Source organism: Abramis brama, assembly GCF_963993115.1.
Source record: "Abramis brama genome assembly, chromosome: 2".
NCBI classification, from domain to species: domain Eukaryota; kingdom Metazoa; phylum Chordata; class Actinopteri; order Cypriniformes; family Leuciscidae; genus Abramis; species Abramis brama.
In genome coordinates, this window is record NC_139964.1 from 21,275,988 (window position 1) to 21,300,037 (window position 24,050).

The window sequence follows — 24,050 nt, forward strand, 5'->3', positions numbered from 1 at the left end:
AGGGTCTGTCTGACTTCTCAGCATGAGGGAGAGAGGTTGATCGCTCTTCCAATGACATCACTGCAGTAGTCAATAGATCCGGCTCGAAGGACCATATGTTGGGGATTGCCCCACTGAAAACTGGTGGATTATATTATTGACCGCTGCAGAACTCTGGTCAGGGAGTCGGAGTCATCAGATATAGTTTAGTCGTTTATTGCACAAGAGTGACCATACACATAAGTGTACTTGAGGTAGTCTCTGAAACAAATAATATAACAGAAATAAATATTCACAGTCTAAAATTATTCAACAACTTAACAGATTGCAAACTCAAATATAAACATCTCTGTAAAGTGCACTGATGCATGAAATATAAATCGAAAAATATATTAGTATGAGTCTGTAATACAAACTGCATAATAAATTGACAAAACACCGAAATGTGGATTATAGAAATTGGACTGTCTCATTAATACAGGCAGTAATAAATGACAACCAGTGAAAGATATTATCCACGGAGAAATTCACTTCAAGGTAATAACTAGTAGGCTAAACATGAACAATACGAGCCGCGATGCTAGCGGGATAATCCGCTCGTTAAGCAGGATCAAATTACACTAAGAAAGATCGCTAAACATCAACTACAGCACAAACATGGTCTAACTTAGCGCAGTTGGGATACAGTATGACAATCTGTTATTCACAATATACATAGAAGGAGCACTTACTTTGTCATAAACTTTCTCTTGCACATAAACACTGCACATGAATGCGTGCACGCGATATGATCGCTCAACTGGAGTAGCTTAGTGAATAGCCAATTACGCTGAGTCCGTATGTGCTGAGAACGCTGCACTACGTTATTTGCTTACAATGCAACTTAAAATATCACACACGCAACCAACTTAATATTTAAAGGGACAGAATTCACAACAACCAAAGTCAGGAGTTTGCCATTTGCATTCTCGAAAGGAAATGCAGAATGTGTCCACAATGGGCCCCACAACTTGACTGACTTGGCCAGATGACTGAGAAGGTGAATGTTAAATGTAATCTGTGACTCACCATATAAAATCTGAAACCTGAACATGAAGTCAAGCAACAAGATCTCAGCTCTGTTGATTTCACAAGGTTTTAGTTCAGCCTTCAGTAACAGATAAATGGCTGATACAAGTAGGCCAAGATGTTGCAAGTACTTTTGGGGAAGAAGTCCTTCAAGACATGGTAGGCTGTAGAACAGGAGCCATGATCGCCACTCAGAGGCTTTCCAGTGCACCCTATCTGACAACCCTCTAGGCAGTCGAGTAATCAGGTGTGGAGGTTGGATACCAACAATTCTAGCATCGATCTCTCTCAAAGTGGCAGGGCTGCCTACATAATATGGCTGGGTGGATGAAGAAGTATCAACCAGGAGTCTAGTAATCTGTCTTGAAACCCCCAGTAAGACTGCATGCATGTAGTCTGGGACAAAACCCCAGACAACATCAAAGAATGGCAAGTTGATTAGTGGAGAAGGACCTTTTACGCCCCTAATATTTGTCCCACCTTCTACAGCCAACTCCATATCCCTAACCATTTCCTCATTTGTTCTGTCACAATATTCTTCTTCTGAAACTGGATACTTTACTACCCTATCAACCAGCTTCCCAGGATGCAGACAGAATCCGCAGCCATGATATCCATTAAACTGGGTAGTGTTTTGCATCAGCGGTCTCGCTTTGGAATCAACACTACAACAGAGGCCAACTATTTTGCTGTTAATAACAGACCCTTCTTTATGCCATGTGACACCAGTGTCAGCTAGGGTCTTGGCCTGGTCCACAAATGACTTGAGAAAGATTTCCATCACAGGCTCTTTTGGCCCAAACCAAAGGCCAGCAAGCAATACATTCTTAAACCTAAGTTCAGGGGGAAGCTCATTGATCATTATGTGGATGGGCCATATAGAGAACTTTGAAGAATTAAACACAGGGCTTCCATCTGAGTTGAATATGTATGATAGGTTGTGAGAATCTGAGAGGATCTGATTTGGGCCAGACAAATGTCTGTACTTCTCCCCATCATAGATGTCTGACAACACCTCATTATGACTCTTTTGCCTATCAAACCTATAATTCAAATGGGCACTCGCTTCTGTGCTTTCAAGCAGAGTCTGAATTTGTGGGGCAAGAGGAACATTGATAAAGAAGTTACCTCCATTCATAGAACCAGAATCAAAAGTGCTGCCACACGATCCACATTCATCAATTTGTTTGTCACTGATCTCCTGGACTGTTCCTATGTTGAAGTAACATTTTTCGCAGTAGAACTGAAATTCTACTCCCTCACAACTGTTTTTAAACACTCTGTTAAAAAGATACTTGGATCGAGGTACAACTTCTTGCCCAAACAATTAATTAATCAACTGCAGTAAATCATGTAACTGGCAACCAGTTATTTTATGCTTTGCTGCATGGCTCATAATCATGAGCATTGCCTCAGCTTTTGTGGTAGTTCCTGTGGCAGTCAAAGCAGTGTCCATGTCAGGCTGTAGGTCAATCATTGACAGGGGATCAGTGTTCTGCTTTGTGCTGCCTGTCCTATGGTCTATCTCAGACTCTGACTCTGTTCCACTGCATGCCTTTAAAAAAGCAACATCTTTGTTAAAGGTATTGTTGTGTGTAGGTCTGCTCATACACATATTCACGCAGGTTCATAGTTAAATATTTTTTAAACGTACAGAACCTCCAAAACGATACATTTATAATTCAAAACTTAAAGAAGTACATGTGTACCTGAGAGAGAGGTAAAAACAATTATCAGAAAAAGCTAAACTAGTACTCACATGTGTTTCTGAAGGTCTACTTGAGCCTGGTGCAATGTCTACCTCACTACTGTACTCATCTGTCATCAGTTCAGCTGTTTTCCATTGACCATTCTGACAATAATGTTATAGTTATGTTACAATCATGACATCCGTGTTACAATCATGAAATCTAGTGAATAGAACCAATCAGAGTTCAGGCTGATCCGAGAACAGCTGAAGTTAGAAGTAAGCAGTGGAAGTGAGACTGACTGAAAATGTCGGGGGGAAAATGTGGGTACGTCATAAAAAGAAGGAGAGGGGAAAAGAAAAAAAAAGAAAAGAAGGAGATGAAGGCCAGGAGAACTGCTAAATCAGTCTATCAAAACAAGACATTTAACAAGACAGGTTAGTGCACTGTATGGATGTCAATGTGATGGGATATCGTCGTGCCCTGATCATTTCGCTGACAGATTTACTTTCACAGGAATAGGACACTTAACAGTGGCGCGGGGGGTTACACGATACGACCGAAAACACTTTCACTTTCACTATTAAAGGGGCAGTACCTACACAATGCCCTAGTGACAGTCTACAAGATTACCACCACAATTAAAATGTTACAAATGAATTACAAGTGACTCAAATGATCAACCACATTACACATTTAGCTGTCAAAGCTCAAAGTTACTCAAGGGGGTATTTTGCATTTAAGAATAGAATAAAAAGAGAACAATGATGTGATGTTACATTATTCACAAACGTGCACACGAAGACATAATTGGCAAAAGTATGGAGATTTAACTACACATATACACACTGTTGTGATGTCATTTCTTAATCATTTGCTCAGTCTGTAATAATTTCAGAGTCTTTCTCAAAACCTAAAGTGAAGTCTTTTTTCATAACAGGAAACATTCCCAATATTTTCCCCCCAAACCGATGCATTTAGTTGATAAATTGCACCCTATTGTTTAAAACAGCGGTGATATGAACAATTGAACGTATGAACTATTATTGTGAAATGAGCAACCCTCACAGTCAACAATTTGATCTCACCATGTGCTCTCAGGATACTCGTGATGTGTTCACAATTTGATCTCACAGTGAGCTAAAAGTGTAACCTCACAGTCACAGCACACGTCTGTGTGCTCATACTATAGTCACAATGTGAGATGTACCCAGCATGCATTGCAGCATGAAGCTTTTGATCGTCACCATTCTTGAGATTCATTCGCTGATTCTTGATGTCTCTTTGTGTCTGAAGGATACAATAGATGAAAAGTGTCTTATTATGCATTCAAAACACTTTACAAATGCTTATGACATTCCTGGATCTCATTCTGTATAATCACAGGGCTATTATATTCAAAAATATAAAAATTATTAACACCTCACAAACACTGGATACTGAGTTTAGATGATGATTATGTTGTTATCAGAGGTGTAGTGGTAAAAAAAAAAGAGGTGGGTAAACTATAAATTCTGGTGGACCACGACATGGTCACCCGGTAAGGTGGGCCACTGCCTACCGGTGTATGTGTATCCTGATGACATCGCTATAGGCTATCATTTGATGGTACTAACAAGGGTATCACTGGTTGTTCCCTCATCATAGGTCACACAAAAAACAAACTATTCAATTCATACATTAATCTAAGTTCTTGTTAAAGAGACTCAAGAAGGAATAATATGGTTGAAATCTATAAAGTTTACTAAATGACAAAACAGAGAGAAAATATTAATGAGAGATAGAGAGGGAGGCTTATATCCAGGGCTTCCAATGCAATACACTTGTACATATTGATTAGGGATTTGGGATTATTTTCATAGTCGATTAATCTATTGAATATTTTCTCGATTAATCGATTAGTTGTTTGGTCTATAATATGTCAGAAAAATGTGGATCAGTGTTTCCCTGTAGAGGGAAAAAGTCTTTAACCTGGTGCAGGCTTGATTCCCTCTGAATCTATTGTACAGTTGGGTTTCCTACATTAAACCAGCTGCCTGTAAAGAATAATAAATAAAAAAACACACTTTTTTTTGCCTCGTTTTAATGATTTCCTGTTGCGGCTGCTATTGAAAAGGCTGAAAATATGCCATCCCGCCCCTTTGTTTTCTGCGATCAGGTTTCATTCTCGCGCAGCTTGTTTAGTAACTTCACAAGCGTGTCTTTTCCGCTTTGTGTGTGCGCCGTTCTCTTTGTTTCGTGTGTGTGTGTGTGTGTGTGTCGGTGCGCTGCGCTCTCTGCTCAATGTTCCACTCTGTGTTTGCGCTGCGCGTTATGCTCTGTCGTTAACGGCCCAAATGCTTGAATCATGTACCGATCACGCACTGGAAAAGCAAAGTCCGCTCAAATAATGTGAAATTTAGAGGTGGATAAACGCGCTTTGGAGGTGGGTAAATGCTATTTCTGAATTTTGGGAGGTGTGCAAACGGCGTTTACGTGCGTTTAGCCTCCACTACATCCCTGGTTGTTATAATCAATAACAAACCGACATCACCTGAATGCGTTGTCTTATGCCTTTTCCTGCCATAACAAATGTGCCTTACAAACACAGGTACAGCAGCCAGAGAAAATATGTGTCTAAAAGTCAAACACTCCATGACAAAATAATAGAACATCAACATCTATACCTCTGTTAATTCACAATAAGAATTTATGTAGACGTCTGACAGAAATAAAGTCAGTCTGGTTAGTAATAAGTGAAGCTGGTAATGCTGTTTGTGGAGTTGTTTAATCCTCCTCTGCTGAGATCTTCACAGATTTAATGTCTTCTTTTCTCTTCAGTTGATTTCATCTGAGGCTGTGTCTGAAGCACTGCTACTTGGGCAGAGTGATTTGCTCGCAGCGCCTGAGAAGCCCCATGGTGAAGAGCAGAGAGTTCGCTCAGAGTTAGAGTAAATCACTCTGCAGAAGTAGCAGTGCTTCGCCTTCTGAGAATATAGTTCCCAGTATGTATATGGTTAGAAGATGGCTGTGTCTCATGTGACCTTGTTATTTGTACACGCTGTGACTATACAAATCACAACATGTAAATAGGAAAATGTTGGCATTGTTTTGTCACTTATTGGGAGCAGTATGCTAGCTGGAGCCGTTTACCTCCAGTCTTTGTGCTAAGCTAGCCTAGCGGTGGGTGCGTCAGACAGAGTTATGGCACGCACGGAGATGAGAAGGGTATATATGGACTTATCTAACTCTGGGGGATACGATGAAGAAGCTAAAGTCCCAAAAAGTCGACGTGTTCCTTTAAACTGTTTTAATTCTGTTTTAGATTTCTTGTACAGACCAAACTGCAAAGTTTAGTTTAGTTTATTGATTTATAAAGCACATTTTAAAACAATAAACTAAACTAAACTTTGCAGTCAGTTGTGCCTCTTAAGACAGTCCTCCTGAGTGCGCTCACCTCCGTCAAGAGGCTCGGGGCCTGCAGGCATTTTCGGTCAGCTAAATGTGCCTGGAATTCAGGCCGTTGTGGTGAAGAGATGAGTCCCAGCGAATGAGTCCCAGCTTAGGACCCAAGCAATCCGATTGGTTCAAAGCAACATTTTGTGGGTAATCGCTTTAGTGCCTGGTTACAAATCAGATATCACTTTATTATATTGTGAACATATTTGAACTACGTTATAACGACCATTAACTTATCTTTTAACTTATACTAGTATAACCGAAGCTATAAATTGTGAAATTAAACATTTCTCGTTCAACATTTTTTTCACCATCTACAATATTTTTCGATAAAAAACTTCGATAACAAATATGATACTTAAACATAATTCTGTTTAAGACATGCTTGTAATTAAAAATATATATATATTATGCCTTATTGCTTAATAACAATTAACAATGTCGTTGGCTTGTTCTGTTACCACTCGAAGGTTATTGGGTCCCAATTCGTCAGTTCCAATCGGACGTGACGTCTCCATTTCCTGGGGTTACACAAGTAACCTAGATGATCTCCATCATGCTGCTACAAACTTTATTACTTTTCAATAAATCATCAACATATAAACCTGTTATTTCTCAATTAGAGCTTCTGTAGACGTCTGACAGAAATACAGTCAGTCTGGTTAGTAATAAGTGAAGCTGGTAATGCTGTGTTTGTTGTTCAATCCTTCTCTGCTGAGATCTTCAGAGATCTGTTAGTGTTAATGTTCTTTTGGGATTTAAAGTGTTTCTGTTGAGTTTTGTGGGTCACCATTGTGTTGAAGAGTAGAGCCTGAGCTTCAGTCCAGGAGAAGATCTGCAAACATTGATGAGATTTTGCATGTTGCTTTATTTAAAAAGCAGTTACTGTATTGCAGTGATGTCTATTAACTGAGTTAATGTTTTTTTATTTGTTTTTTTATTGTCTTTAGTTTATTCAGTTGCGTTTCAGACATGCACTAAGTATTTGCAGTTTAATTACACAAATAAATGCACAGTCTATTATTTTCTGAACACTCTTTATGTCTTTGTATTAGCAACTTTGAGTAAAACATTCTTGAGAAATTTAAAGCAATCAGTTTCCTCAAGTTTTCTAAGTACACTAAACTAATTACATTTTACAGTGTAAATATATTCACATATTTTTCAATATATGAAAAGCGGCAATTTCTTATGTATTATTCAATATATTGTAATATATTAATGCAATCTATTATTTCATATATTTTTAACATATTTAAGCCATTTAATAAACATGGAAACGGGGAATGGGTTATTATTTGGCTATGATTGTGCCAGTGGCTCATGTCTGTAGTCCAGATCTGGGTCATCATGCATTTCTGTATGTGGCCTGAGAGAAACTGGCCTGTCAACAATTTCTATCTGCATAGACGATTGTGAAGCACTTTTGTCCAACTTAAATTTATGAATGTATCTCTGTACAACCAAGGGCAATAAGAAAAACTCAATACGCCAGATGATCAAAATGCCCCTTCTGTGCTGTGTGTTATTTTCCTTTTCTAAACATGTAAGTTTCCAGACCTGAACATCTCCACACAGCAGTGCTTGTGAGGTTTTGCTTCTTGAGTGCTCTAGAAAGGAGTAATTTACTCATTGCTATGCAGATGTGAGGCATCACTGCATCCCAATACATCTTCAATTTCTTTTATTGTCCACATCAACTCCTGTCAGAAAGCAAATGTCAGGAATAATCATCCGGACCATTTAAATTTCAGTGATTCTGCTTGTTAACATCAGGTGTCTTCAGTAATGCTCAATCATCACTTAATTAATCTCTTAATTATCTTATTAACTCTAACTCTGCTTCAGGCCTTGTCCACACGGAAACGCAGTATCAGGTCACTGAAACCCATAGACAGTATATAAACTGGACACAGCGACCCCATAGGTTTCAACAGAGAAAAGTGAAGTCAATTAGCAGCTCTCACTTCCTGGGGTTATAGTTATGTTACAATCATGACATCCGTGTTACAATCATGAAATCTAGTGAATAGAACCAATCAGAGTTCAGGCTGATCCGAGAACAGCTGAAGTTAGAAGTAAGCAGTGGAAGTGAGACTGACTGAAAATGTCGGGGGGAAAATGTGGGTACGTCATAAAAAGAAGGAGAGGGGAAAAGAAAAAAAAAGAAAAGAAGGAGATGAAGGCCAGGAGAACTGCTAAATCAGTCTATCAAAACAAGACATTTAACAAGACAGGTTAGTGCACTGTATGGATGTCAATGTGATGGGATATCGTCGTGCCCTGATCATTTCGCTGACAGATTTACTTTCACAGGAATAGGACACTTAACAGTGGCGCGGGGGGTTACACGATACGACCGAAAACACTTTCACTTTCACTATTAAAGGGGCAGTACCTACACAATGCCCTAGTGACAGTCTACAAGATTACCACCACAATTAAAATGTTACAAATGAATTACAAGTGACTCAAATGATCAACCACATTACACATTTAGCTGTCAAAGCTCAAAGTTACTCAAGGGGGTATTTTGCATTTAAGAATAGAATAAAAAGAGAACAATGATGTGATGTTACATTATTCACAAACGTGCACACGAAGACATAATTGGCAAAAGTATGGAGATTTAACTACACATATACACACTGTTGTGATGTCATTTCTTAATCATTTGCTCAGTCTGTAATAATTTCAGAGTCTTTCTCAAAACCTAAAGTGAAGTCTTTTTTCATAACAGGAAACATTCCCAATATTTTCCCCCCAAACCGATGCATTTAGTTGATAAATTGCACCCTATTGTTTAAAACAGCGGTGATATGAACAATTGAACGTATGAACTATTATTGTGAAATGAGCAACCCTCACAGTCAACAATTTGATCTCACCATGAGCTCTCAGGATACTCGTGATGTGTTCACAATTTGATCTCACAGTGAGCTAAAAGTGTAACCTCACAGTCACAGCACACGTCTGTGTGCTCATACTATAGTCACAATGTGAGATGTACCCAGCATGCATTGCAGCATGAAGCTTTTGATCGTCACCATTCTTGAGATTCATTCGCTGATTCTTGATGTCTCTTTGTGTCTGAAGGATACAATAGATGAAAAGTGTCTTATTATGCATTCAAAACACTTTACAAATGCTTATGACATTCCTGGATCTCATTCTGTATAATCACAGGGCTATTATATTCAAAAATATAAAAATTATTAACACCTCACAAACACTGGATACTGAGTTTAGATGATGATTATGTTGTTATCAGAGGTGTAGTGGTAAAAAAAAAAGAGGTGGGTAAACTATAAATTCTGGTGGACCACGACATGGTCACCCGGTAAGGTGGGCCACTGCCTACCGGTGTATGTGTATCCTGATGACATCGCTATAGGCTATCATTTGATGGTACTAACAAGGGTATCACTGGTTGTTCCCTCATCATAGGTCACACAAAAAACAAACTATTCAATTCATACATTAATCTAAGTTCTTGTTAAAGAGACTCAAGAAGGAATAATATGGTTGAAATCTATAAAGTTTACTAAATGACAAAACAGAGAGAAAATATTAATGAGAGATAGAGAGGGAGGCTTATATCCAGGGCTTCCAATGCAATACACTTGTACATATTGATTAGGGATTTGGGATTATTTTCATAGTCGATTAATCTATTGAATATTTTCTCGATTAATCGATTAGTTGTTTGGTCTATAATATGTCAGAAAAATGTGGATCAGTGTTTCCCTGTAGAGGGAAAAAGTCTTTAACCTGGTGCAGGCTTGATTCCCTCTGAATCTATTGTACAGTTGGGTTTCCTACATTAAACCAGCTGCCTGTAAAGAATAATAAATAAAAAAACACACTTTTTTTTGCCTCGTTTTAATGATTTCCTGTTGCGGCTGCTATTGAAAAGGCTGAAAATATGCCATCCCGCCCCTTTGTTTTCTGCGATCAGGTTTCATTCTCGCGCAGCTTGTTTAGTAACTTCACAAGCGTGTCTTTTCCGCTTTGTGTGTGCGCCGTTCTCTTTGTTTCGTGTGTGTGTGTGTGTGTGTGTCGGTGCGCTGCGCTCTCTGCTCAATGTTCCACTCTGTGTTTGCGCTGCGCGTTATGCTCTGTCGTTAACGGCCCAAATGCTTGAATCATGTACCGATCACGCACTGGAAAAGCAAAGTCCGCTCAAATAATGTGAAATTTAGAGGTGGATAAACGCGCTTTGGAGGTGGGTAAATGCTATTTCTGAATTTTGGGAGGTGTGCAAACGGCGTTTACGTGCGTTTAGCCTCCACTACATCCCTGGTTGTTATAATCAATAACAAACCGACATCACCTGAATGCGTTGTCTTATGCCTTTTCCTGCCATAACAAATGTGCCTTACAAACACAGGTACAGCAGCCAGAGAAAATATGTGTCTAAAAGTCAAACACTCCATGACAAAATAATAGAACATCAACATCTATACCTCTGTTAATTCACAATAAGAATTTATGTAGACGTCTGACAGAAATAAAGTCAGTCTGGTTAGTAATAAGTGAAGCTGGTAATGCTGTTTGTGGAGTTGTTTAATCCTCCTCTGCTGAGATCTTCACAGATTTAATGTCTTCTTTTCTCTTCAGTTGATTTCATCTGAGGCTGTGTCTGAAGCACTGCTACTTGGGCAGAGTGATTTGCTCGCAGCGCCTGAGAAGCCCCATGGTGAAGAGCAGAGAGTTCGCTCAGAGTTAGAGTAAATCACTCTGCAGAAGTAGCAGTGCTTCGCCTTCTGAGAATATAGTTCCCAGTATGTATATGGTTAGAAGATGGCTGTGTCTCATGTGACCTTGTTATTTGTACACGCTGTGACTATACAAATCACAACATGTAAATAGGAAAATGTTGGCATTGTTTTGTCACTTATTGGGAGCAGTATGCTAGCTGGAGCCGTTTACCTCCAGTCTTTGTGCTAAGCTAGCCTAGCGGTGGGTGCGTCAGACAGAGTTATGGCACGCACGGAGATGAGAAGGGTATATATGGACTTATCTAACTCTGGGGGATACGATGAAGAAGCTAAAGTCCCAAAAAGTCGACGTGTTCCTTTAAACTGTTTTAATTCTGTTTTAGATTTCTTGTACAGACCAAACTGCAAAGTTTAGTTTAGTTTATTGATTTATAAAGCACATTTTAAAACAATAAACTAAACTAAACTTTGCAGTCAGTTGTGCCTCTTAAGACAGTCCTCCTGAGTGCGCTCACCTCCGTCAAGAGGCTCGGGGCCTGCAGGCATTTTCGGTCAGCTAAATGTGCCTGGAATTCAGGCCGTTGTGGTGAAGAGATGAGTCCCAGCGAATGAGTCCCAGCTTAGGACCCAAGCAATCCGATTGGTTCAAAGCAACATTTTGTGGGTAATCGCTTTAGTGCCTGGTTACAAATCAGATATCACTTTATTATATTGTGAACATATTTGAACTACGTTATAACGACCATTAACTTATCTTTTAACTTATACTAGTATAACCGAAGCTATAAATTGTGAAATTAAACATTTCTCGTTCAACATTTTTTTCACCATCTACAATATTTTTCGATAAAAAACTTCGATAACAAATATGATACTTAAACATAATTCTGTTTAAGACATGCTTGTAATTAAAAATATATATATATTATGCCTTATTGCTTAATAACAATTAACAATGTCGTTGGCTTGTTCTGTTACCACTCGAAGGTTATTGGGTCCCAATTCGTCAGTTCCAATCGGACGTGACGTCTCCATTTCCTGGGGTTACACAAGTAACCTAGATGATCTCCATCATGCTGCTACAAACTTTATTACTTTTCAATAAATCATCAACATATAAACCTGTTATTTCTCAATTAGAGCTTCTGTAGACGTCTGACAGAAATACAGTCAGTCTGGTTAGTAATAAGTGAAGCTGGTAATGCTGTGTTTGTTGTTCAATCCTTCTCTGCTGAGATCTTCAGAGATCTGTTAGTGTTAATGTTCTTTTGGGATTTAAAGTGTTTCTGTTGAGTTTTGTGGGTCACCATTGTGTTGAAGAGTAGAGCCTGAGCTTCAGTCCAGGAGAAGATCTGCAAACATTGATGAGATTTTGCATGTTGCTTTATTTAAAAAGCAGTTACTGTATTGCAGTGATGTCTATTAACTGAGTTAATGTTTTTTTATTTGTTTTTTTATTGTCTTTAGTTTATTCAGTTGCGTTTCAGACATGCACTAAGTATTTGCAGTTTAATTACACAAATAAATGCACAGTCTATTATTTTCTGAACACTCTTTATGTCTTTGTATTAGCAACTTTGAGTAAAACATTCTTGAGAAATTTAAAGCAATCAGTTTCCTCAAGTTTTCTAAGTACACTAAACTAATTACATTTTACAGTGTAAATATATTCACATATTTTTCAATATATGAAAAGCGGCAATTTCTTATGTATTATTCAATATATTGTAATATATTAATGCAATCTATTATTTCATATATTTTTAACATATTTAAGCCATTTAATAAACATGGAAACGGGGAATGGGTTATTATTTGGCTATGATTGTGCCAGTGGCTCATGTCTGTAGTCCAGATCTGGGTCATCATGCATTTCTGTATGTGGCCTGAGAGAAACTGGCCTGTCAACAATTTCTATCTGCATAGACGATTGTGAAGCACTTTTGTCCAACTTAAATTTATGAATGTATCTCTGTACAACCAAGGGCAATAAGAAAAACTCAATACGCCAGATGATCAAAATGCCCCTTCTGTGCTGTGTGTTATTTTCCTTTTCTAAACATGTAAGTTTCCAGACCTGAACATCTCCACACAGCAGTGCTTGTGAGGTTTTGCTTCTTGAGTGCTCTAGAAAGGAGTAATTTACTCATTGCTATGCAGATGTGAGGCATCACTGCATCCCAATACATCTTCAATTTCTTTTATTGTCCACATCAACTCCTGTCAGAAAGCAAATGTCAGGAATAATCATCCGGACCATTTAAATTTCAGTGATTCTGCTTGTTAACATCAGGTGTCTTCAGTAATGCTCAATCATCACTTAATTAATCTCTTAATTATCTTATTAACTCTAACTCTGCTTCAGGCCTTGTCCACACGGAAACGCAGTATCAGGTCACTGAAACCCATAGACAGTATATAAACTGGACACAGCGACCCCATAGGTTTCAACAGAGAAAAGTGAAGTCAATTAGCAGCTCTCACTTCCTGGGGTTATAGTTATGTTACAATCATGACATCCGTGTTACAATCATGAAATCTAGTGAATAGAACCAATCAGAGTTCAGGCTGATCCGAGAACAGCTGAAGTTAGAAGTAAGCAGTGGAAGTGAGACTGACTGAAAATGTCGGGGGGAAAATGTGGGTACGTCATAAAAAGAAGGAGAGGGGAAAAGAAAAAAAAAGAAAAGAAGGAGATGAAGGCCAGGAGAACTGCTAAATCAGTCTATCAAAACAAGACATTTAACAAGACAGGTTAGTGCACTGTATGGATGTCAATGTGATGGGATATCGTCGTGCCCTGATCATTTCGCTGACAGATTTACTTTCACAGGAATAGGACACTTAACAGTGGCGCGGGGGGTTACACGATACGACCGAAAACACTTTCACTTTCACTATTAAAGGGGCAGTACCTACACAATGCCCTAGTGACAGTCTACAAGATTACCACCACAATTAAAATGTTACAAATGAATTACAAGTGACTCAAATGATCAACCACATTACACATTTAGCTGTCAAAGCTCAAAGTTACTCAAGGGGGTATTTTGCATTTAAGAATAGAATAAAAAGAGAACAATGATGTGATGTTACATTATTCACAAACGTGCACACGAAGACATAATTGGCAAAAGTATGGAGATTTAACTACACATATACACACTGTTGTGATGTCATTTCTTAATCATTTGCTCAGTCTGTAATAATTTCAGAGTCTTTCTCAAAACCTAAAGTGAAGTCTTTTTTCATAACAGGAAACATTCCCAATATTTTCCCCCCAAACCGATGCATTTAGTTGATAAATTGCACCCTATTGTTTAAAACAGCGGTGATATGAACAATTGAACGTATGAACTATTATTGTGAAATGAGCAACCCTCACAGTCAACAATTTGATCTCACCATGAGCTCTCAGGATACTCGTGATGTGTTCACAATTTGATCTCACAGTGAGCTAAAAGTGTAACCTCACAGTCACAGCACACGTCTGTGTGCTCATACTATAGTCACAATGTGAGATGTACCCAGCATGCATTGCAGCATGAAGCTTTTGATCGTCACCATTCTTGAGATTCATTCGCTGATTCTTGATGTCTCTTTGTGTCTGAAGGATACAATAGATGAAAAGTGTCTTATTATGCATTCAAAACACTTTACAAATGCTTATGACATTCCTGGATCTCATTCTGTATAATCACAGGGCTATTATATTCAAAAATATAAAAATTATTAACACCTCACAAACACTGGATACTGAGTTTAGATGATGATTATGTTGTTATCAGAGGTGTAGTGGTAAAAAAAAAAGAGGTGGGTAAACTATAAATTCTGGTGGACCACGACATGGTCACCCGGTAAGGTGGGCCACTGCCTACCGGTGTATGTGTATCCTGATGACATCGCTATAGGCTATCATTTGATGGTACTAACAAGGGTATCACTGGTTGTTCCCTCATCATAGGTCACACAAAAAACAAACTATTCAATTCATACATTAATCTAAGTTCTTGTTAAAGAGACTCAAGAAGGAATAATATGGTTGAAATCTATAAAGTTTACTAAATGACAAAACAGAGAGAAAATATTAATGAGAGATAGAGAGGGAGGCTTATATCCAGGGCTTCCAATGCAATACACTTGTACATATTGATTAGGGATTTGGGATTATTTTCATAGTCGATTAATCTATTGAATATTTTCTCGATTAATCGATTAGTTGTTTGGTCTATAATATGTCAGAAAAATGTGGATCAGTGTTTCCCTGTAGAGGGAAAAAGTCTTTAACCTGGTGCAGGCTTGATTCCCTCTGAATCTATTGTACAGTTGGGTTTCCTACATTAAACCAGCTGCCTGTAAAGAATAATAAATAAAAAAACACACTTTTTTTTGCCTCGTTTTAATGATTTCCTGTTGCGGCTGCTATTGAAAAGGCTGAAAATATGCCATCCCGCCCCTTTGTTTTCTGCGATCAGGTTTCATTCTCGCGCAGCTTGTTTAGTAACTTCACAAGCGTGTCTTTTCCGCTTTGTGTGTGCGCCGTTCTCTTTGTTTCGTGTGTGTGTGTGTGTGTGTGTCGGTGCGCTGCGCTCTCTGCTCAATGTTCCACTCTGTGTTTGCGCTGCGCGTTATGCTCTGTCGTTAACGGCCCAAATGCTTGAATCATGTACCGATCACGCACTGGAAAAGCAAAGTCCGCTCAAATAATGTGAAATTTAGAGGTGGATAAACGCGCTTTGGAGGTGGGTAAATGCTATTTCTGAATTTTGGGAGGTGTGCAAACGGCGTTTACGTGCGTTTAGCCTCCACTACATCCCTGGTTGTTATAATCAATAACAAACCGACATCACCTGAATGCGTTGTCTTATGCCTTTTCCTGCCATAACAAATGTGCCTTACAAACACAGGTACAGCAGCCAGAGAAAATATGTGTCTAAAAGTCAAACACTCCATGACAAAATAATAGAACATCAACATCTATACCTCTGTTAATTCACAATAAGAATTTATGTAGACGTCTGACAGAAATAAAGTCAGTCTGGTTAGTAATAAGTGAAGCTGGTAATGCTGTTTGTGGAGTTGTTTAATCCTCCTCTGCTGAGATCTTCACAGATTTAATGTCTTCTTTTCTCTTCAGTTGATTTCATCTGAGGCTGTGTCTGAAGCACTGCTACTTGGGCAGAGTGATTTGCTCGCAGCGCCTGAGAAGCCCCATGGTGAAGAGCAGAGAGTTCGCTCAGAGTTAGAGTAAATCACTCTGCAGAAGTAGCAGTGCTTCGCCTTCTGAGAATATAGTTCCCAGTATGTATATGGTTAGAAGATGGCTGTGTCTCATGTGACCTTGTTATTTGTACACGCTGTGACTATACAAATCACAACATGTAAATAGGAAAATGTTGGCATTGTTTTGTCACTTATTGGGAGCAGTATGCTAGCTGGAGCCGTTTACCTCCAGTCTTTGTGCTAAGCTAGCCTAGCGGTGGGTGCGTCAGACAGAGTTATGGCACGCACGGAGATGAGAAGGGTATATATGGACTTATCTAACTCTGGGGGATACGATGAAGAAGCTAAAGTCCCAAAAAGTCGACGTGTTCCTTTAAACTGTTTTAATTCTGTTTTAGATTTCTTGTACAGACCAAACTGCAAAGTTTAGTTTAGTTTATTGATTTATAAAGCACATTTTAAAACAATAAACTAAACTAAACTTTGCAGTCAGTTGTGCCTCTTAAGACAGTCCTCCTGAGTGCGCTCACCTCCGTCAAGAGGCTCGGGGCCTGCAGGCATTTTCGGTCAGCTAAATGTGCCTGGAATTCAGGCCGTTGTGGTGAAGAGATGAGTCCCAGCGAATGAGTCCCAGCTTAGGACCCAAGCAATCCGATTGGTTCAAAGCAACATTTTGTGGGTAATCGCTTTAGTGCCTGGTTACAAATCAGATATCACTTTATTATATTGTGAACATATTTGAACTACGTTATAACGACCATTAACTTATCTTTTAACTTATACTAGTATAACCGAAGCTATAAATTGTGAAATTAAACATTTCTCGTTCAACATTTTTTTCACCATCTACAATATTTTTCGATAAAAAACTTCGATAACAAATATGATACTTAAACATAATTCTGTTTAAGACATGCTTGTAATTAAAAATATATATATATTATGCCTTATTGCTTAATAACAATTAACAATGTCGTTGGCTTGTTCTGTTACCACTCGAAGGTTATTGGGTCCCAATTCGTCAGTTCCAATCGGACGTGACGTCTCCATTTCCTGGGGTTACACAAGTAACCTAGATGATCTCCATCATGCTGCTACAAACTTTATTACTTTTCAATAAATCATCAACATATAAACCTGTTATTTCTCAATTAGAGCTTCTGTAGACGTCTGACAGAAATACAGTCAGTCTGGTTAGTAATAAGTGAAGCTGGTAATGCTGTGTTTGTTGTTCAATCCTTCTCTGCTGAGATCTTCAGAGATCTGTTAGTGTTAATGTTCTTTTGGGATTTAAAGTGTTTCTGTTGAGTTTTGTGGGTCACCATTGTGTTGAAGAGTAGAGCCTGAGCTTCAGTCCAGGAGAAGATCTGCAAACATTGATGAGATTTTGCATGTTGCTTTATTTAAAAAGCAGTTACTGTATTGCAGTGATGTCTATTAACTGAGTTAATGTTTTTTTATTTGTTTTTTTATTGTCTTTAGTTTATTCAGTTGCGTTTCAGACATGCACTAAGTATTTGCAGTTTAATTACACAAATAAATGCACAGTCTATTATTTTCTGAACACTCTTTATGTCTTTGTATTAGCAACTTTGAGTAAAACATTCTTGAGAAATTTAAAGCAATCAGTTTCCTCAAGTTTTCTAAGTACACTAAACTAATTACATTTTACAGTGTAAATATATTCACATATTTTTCAATATATGAAAAGCGGCAATTTCTTATGTATTATTCAATATATTGTAATATATTAATGCAATCTATTATTTCATATATTTTTAACATATTTAAGCCATTTAATAAACATGGAAACGGGGAATGGGTTATTATTTGGCTATGATTGTGCCAGTGGCTCATGTCTGTAGTCCAGATCTGGGTCATCATGCATTTCTGTATGTGGCCTGAGAGAAACTGGCCTGTCAACAATTTCTATCTGCATAGACGATTGTGAAGCACTTTTGTCCAACTTAAATTTATGAATGTATCTCTGTACAACCAAGGGCAATAAGAAAAACTCAATACGCCAGATGATCAAAATGCCCCTTCTGTGCTGTGTGTTATTTTCCTTTTCTAAACATGTAAGTTTCCAGACCTGAACATCTCCACACAGCAGTGCTTGTGAGGTTTTGCTTCTTGAGTGCTCTAGAAAGGAGTAATTTACTCATTGCTATGCAGATGTGAGGCATCACTGCATCCCAATACATCTTCAATTTCTTTTATTGTCCACATCAACTCCTGTCAGAAAGCAAATGTCAGGAATAATCATCCGGACCATTTAAATTTCAGTGATTCTGCTTGTTAACATCAGGTGTCTTCAGTAATGCTCAATCATCACTTAATTAATCTCTTAATTATCTTATTAACTCTAACTCTGCTTCAGGCCTTGTCCACACGGAAACGCAGTATCAGGTCACTGAAACCCATAGACAGTATATAAACTGGACACAGCGACCCCATAGGTTTCAACAGAGAAAAGTGAAGTCAATTAGCAGCTCTCACTTCCTGGGGGTCGAGCGTACTGCGCAGACTCAAACTGAGCTTGGCGACGTAGATGTGACGTGAGCAACCCGTCTGTCTTCTAGTAGCTGTGCCAAGAGAAATCTGAATCATTCCCTTCCGAAACTCGCAGACACGGAGAGTGTGAGTAGGAGGTGTCCATGAGCTAGGAGCAGGAGCAACTTTTGCTAGGTATTCTGATTAATTACTTTGTCATTTTTCCTCCACGTCCCCCCGATTGCGCGCAAGCTTCTCCTCCTGTCTATACAGTAATCTCTCTACTGTGCGACAGAGAGTGGCGTGATTATGACGCAATCGTTAGCCTATTTTTACAAAAACTGCATCTACGGGGCCATAACGTAATATACAAGGTAATGGAGCCTTTTATACATTTTCGTGTTTCTTTAGAAATAAATAATGGACAAATGGAGTCTTTAAATGCCTCAGATGTAAAGTTATTCGCTGTCAAAGTGACGCCAAAATGAATGGGAGTCAATGGGATGCTAACAGCAGGTGGGGGTCCGCTAATCAATGGCGGCACCCAGGGAAGCTTCAATATTTTATGAAACCCTGCCCCTCTGCTGAAACCGAACAGGTGAGGATTTTCAGAAACGCCGGTTGCAGTGTTGTCGTGTAGACAGTAAAACCGGGGTTTTTGCTTCTGATTCAGGCATCTGATTGGCCAACGTGGCTTTACGATCGCCGCCTGCTGGTGTGGCATGCTCTTGACAGCTCGTGATAGCGTGGTTTTTTTTAACCGAGCATGTGTGGACGGGATTTTTTTTTTTAAAAGCAGGAGGAAAAACTCAGGTTATAAAAATACCCGTGTCCGTGTGGACTAGGCCTGAGAGTGTGGACTCATATAAACACTGAGCAGTGTTAATTTAACACTGGAGATTTTGCTGAGATTCTCCTTTAAAGTATCTTATGATTATTAAAGTGAGATACAGATTTAAAATATCACACAAAACCAATTATAATGTTGGATTTGTGATTCAGAATGGGAAAAGTAATTAAAATATTCTTGCAAGGCACTGTATATTACACCATGATTAATTAGTCAGGAGTCTAAAATGAACATTTTCAAATTTCGTTAGCCTACCCTTTATTTTTTATTTTTTTTTACATAATTACAAAGTATTTAAGCTCATATTTATTGCGAGTATGTAAGAGATGATGTTTAATTTCCTGTAATCAACAAATGTATAATTATGGAGCACAACCATGTCTCAGGAGTTTATCCTGGAGCTCAGAGATGCCGATGTACTGATCCCTGTATTGTGGAGTTTGACTTTCCTCTCTTGTCGGCCAGTATTCAACCCAGGTGTCCTCTCCAAAGATGTAGTGCAGACTAAAACAACAGAATAAAATTACAGACTTAACTACACTGTATGCATTTACGAAGCACATGCATCCTTTCTATAAGGGTCAATGTACAATATGGCTTTCCATATTGATAAAGGAAGAATTCTTTCTATTCGTGTTGTTTTTATACATTTTTGACAATCATTTAATACACATTCTGTTTCACCTGAACAAAACATTTTAATAACATGTCAAAATACGGTATATAGAGATATTAGAGAGTCTATAGACTATAAGACTACAGAGAGTCTTCTCAGTTGTATGGTTTTTCTTGTCACAAATAGTTTCCAGTATAATGCTTACATCATGCTGTCTTTGTTTTGGCAGGCAAAAGTTTTTCATATATTCGTATTTTAAAAACAAAATAGCTTTTTTGTCTTGTATTAAAATTAACTTTTTCTAAGAATTATTGCCTTATGATCAGCATTTTTCCCCTTTAACGTTTTACCTGCCACCATCTGAACATGCAATATATCAAAATAACAGAGCCTGTTTTATTTAAAAAAGAATAAAAATGAAAAAAAAATTGCTTCTTGCATTCTGTTTTTTAATCAACACTTGGATGTGGGTTACTTTCATAAAATCACATGTTTGAAGACTTTGTCCAGATCGGATTCAGAACGATGATCAAAACACAGATGGAGTCGATCGAGTCCATTAACACCGCCAAAGCTTCACAGTCGTTTCCTCTTCATGGGACGACATTTCATTCATTAACGTTAGGCAGTTTTGATTTATATGCTGTTTAATGATCACATTATTTTACATGCGTAAGCAATGCTTCTATCGCTTGATTTTTGATCTGGAGAGTCTGTACTCTTTCAGAAGATGTGTAATAGCGCCCCGTACCGTATAACAGTGAAAACATGCATATACCAGACATTTTTTGAAAAATCTGTCAATGGCGGGGAAAGAGTTAATCACTGGACAGTTACACCACCTACACATTTTTGACTATAAACCCCACATAAACTCAAGTTCATCACAGATGATTTGTATTCAAATCATTTAGTATTTGTTTTTACCTTTTCCCCTAAGTGTATTCAAGTCTATTTTAGGTTATTTAAAATGCATTTTGACAAAAATAAAAAAATAAAAAAATAAAACTGTCCCATCATTGAGCCATGAACAACCTTGTACAGACTTTAAATACATAAAGCTCAGGCAAATCCTGTTATTCACAGACACACAGTGGACACTTACGTTCCTCGGAGCCTTTGCAGGTCAGTGGATTTGCCCATGATGAGGTACGACTTGCCTTGTTCCAATCCTAAACTCTCTCTGCAACTGGGACGACCCAAAAATGGTCTGACTTTCCCCTCAACATTATCATCAGTGCCTACAGGACAGAACAGTGTTTAGGACACACTTTCTTTGCAATCCAAATTAGCCTTATGCTGAATATGTGTCAGAGAAAAAAACTGCATTTAACAAGAATCAGACACATTTCATATGCATTTCATGATCATGGAGAGAATAATGAACTGTACCTTCTCTCAGCGCCTGCTCCACCTTCAAGTGATAGATGTCAGAGTCATGTGCCAGATCCATCTTATCCACTTTCACTTTATAAACTGTCAAACATAAGTGTAATATTGTTACTGGCATAATAACTGATTAGATTGTATTTCAGTGGCAGAAGTCGAACGTTCAAGAACTCCATGTGATCAGACGGCTCACTGACTGAATGATTCTGTTCTTGAGTTAAAAGCACAGTGGAAGGGAAGATTTACAGTGATTTAAAAGTGAAATTTGGGTTTGTTCCTCTCACAAAGCTTTCATTTGGCTTCAGGAGATATGGAAAACGTGCACAAGTCAAAATATCTATTTTTCAGTGTGTTTGCCATTTTTGGAGCTTAACAGACATGGTTGTGTCACTATGAAAAGTGAACATGTCACATCTGTGTTTTGCTTTTTTTGCATTTTGTCTGATTTATATTTTTGGCAGTGCTCTCGATTTTCGCTATCTTTTTTTCATTCAGTTGTTCACTATAAGAGCAGCGTGGAACTTTTTTTCTTTTTGTGTTCAACTGAAAAACAACAGGTTCATAGAGGTTTAGAACAACATGGGTGTGTAAATAATGAATCTTGATTTATGAAATTATGACAGTGAATTAACACAGAGAACTGAATGCATTTACCATAACTCATGCCAGATCCACAGGATTTATTCATACGTTCATATACTTCTTTTATGTTTTTCTTCTGGTAAGTGCAGTTTTCTGTGTTCAGAGAAGTTCGTGTTTATACACACATATACACTTGTAATCACACACATGCACACAAATTGTTTGTTTCCTCTTTTGTATACAAGAATAAATAAAATAAAAAAATCATAATTTAATATTTAAAATTACATTGCAGTAAACCAAAAAATATATATATACTACAAACCTTCAGGATATGGTCACTTTATACTATTGTGTGTGTGTTATAATACCTTCTGCACACGTGCACATATCTCCCTTACACAGTCTGTATAAAGCGTCATCTGCCCTTTCAGGGTGGTAGAACTTCATACAGCGTGCATCTGAAACAAACACACACAGGTTTAATAAGTAAAGTTCAGTAAAGTGAAGCTGGTAATGTTATTTTTTGGAGTTGTCTAATCCTCCTCTGCTGAGATCTTCAGAGATTTCATGTCTTCTGTGGCTGAAGTCAGTTTTAGTTCTTGTGTTTCGCCTTTTCCGTTCTTGTTAATCGTCTGTCCTTCAGTGATTCTGCTTGTTAACATCAGGTGTTCATCACTAATGCTCAATCATCACTCAATTAATCACTGAATTATATCATTAACTTCAACACTGCTTCAGTGTTACTCCAACACTTGTGTGTCCAACACTACAGAGTGTTGATTTAAAACTGAAGATTTTGCAATAATAACCGGCTGCAGAACCGCAGAACCATACGTCATAACAGTGTGAGGACGACAGCTCCAGCCTGACAGTCTGATGCCGGAAGTGGACGGAGTTCATGTTTAACACGGTAGAATAAGAAAAAGAATAAGAGAAGAAGCTAAAAATAATTTATATCTTTGTTGGATACAACATACTTAACGTTACGCTTATACAAAACGGCTCTAAGTACTTTGTAAGTTAATATTCAACAAAACTATTGATCTGTCATTGACAACATTATATGCGAATTGAACTGAGCTGGATGATAACATCACAGTTTTCTCCAGAATTGCTAACGTAACGTTATATAGATTAATTTACTGAATGAATAACTTTTTTACAACAGAAATGAATCAACACTGAACCTACTTAAGATGGATTATGACACTATTTTGTTCTAGATCTGCCGAGACAAACTTTGTTGCATTATTTTCCTATGATCCGTGTAAAGCTGCTTTGAAACAATCTGTATTGTAAAAAGTGCTATATAAATAAAGGTGACTTGACTTAATAAATGTGACTGAGAATTGTGATGATGGCACTTGATCATGTATTGTTATTTTACAGTTGGATTGTATCACTTTGTTAGGTTACATATTTATGGTTTGTGATTTAATTTGTTGTTAAGCGTTGTATTTTATAGCATTTGTTAAATTTTCTGACCATGAGAATTGCATTAATTGTATTTTATTTCACCTACAGAACCACATAAGTCAGAGAGGTTCAGCGCTAACACCTTTGGAGCAATGCACAACATGCTGCAGAAATGTTCACTGCCCTTTTTTGTGATAGTAGTATTTTTAAACAGACAAAACGGGACAAATTGAATAATCACATTAAAATCCACTTTTAAAAGGCTGTTGTTCATGGAGGTATGAACATCTGGAGTTATTTTTTTAATATACAGTGGATATTATTTTACATTGGCAGACGCTTTTATCCAAAGCGACTTGCATTGCATTTCAAGGTACACATATTTAATAGTAGTCCCTTTGGAATTAGATGGTTTTCTGCATGATTTAGACAAAATATTAAATTATCTTCATTAACGTCTAAAGGTTACACAAACAATCCACACTAAACACAAACAATTATATATTTCTGTATTTATATTTTGTTATAATAATAATTCATATCTATGAATGCATCCCATTAAACTTGCAAACACATAGGATAAG

General features: G+C 37.8%; 1 protein-coding gene across 13 annotated transcripts in view; it reads right to left on the minus strand.

Moving 5' to 3' along the window:
- LOC311077813 (complement C3-like) overlaps positions 1-24,050 on the minus strand; it is a 501,390-nt gene that overhangs the window by 170,273 nt on the left and 307,067 nt on the right. For 12 of the 13 annotated variants that reach the window (XM_084106431.1, XM_084106432.1, XM_084106434.1 and 9 more), the window contains 5 exons: positions 22,419-22,508; positions 22,120-22,200; positions 21,469-21,552; positions 21,182-21,317; positions 19,458-19,964 (listed from right to left, as the gene is read on the minus strand). In XM_084106431.1, coding sequence (XP_083962557.1) covers positions 19,823-19,964; positions 21,182-21,317; positions 21,469-21,552; positions 22,120-22,200; positions 22,419-22,508 — 533 coding nt within the window. In that variant the 3' untranslated portion in view covers positions 19,458-19,822. The remainder of the gene's footprint in view (positions 1-19,457; positions 19,965-21,181; positions 21,318-21,468; positions 21,553-22,119; positions 22,201-22,418; positions 22,509-24,050) is intronic. The other variant, XM_084106435.1, reaches the window with a different exon arrangement.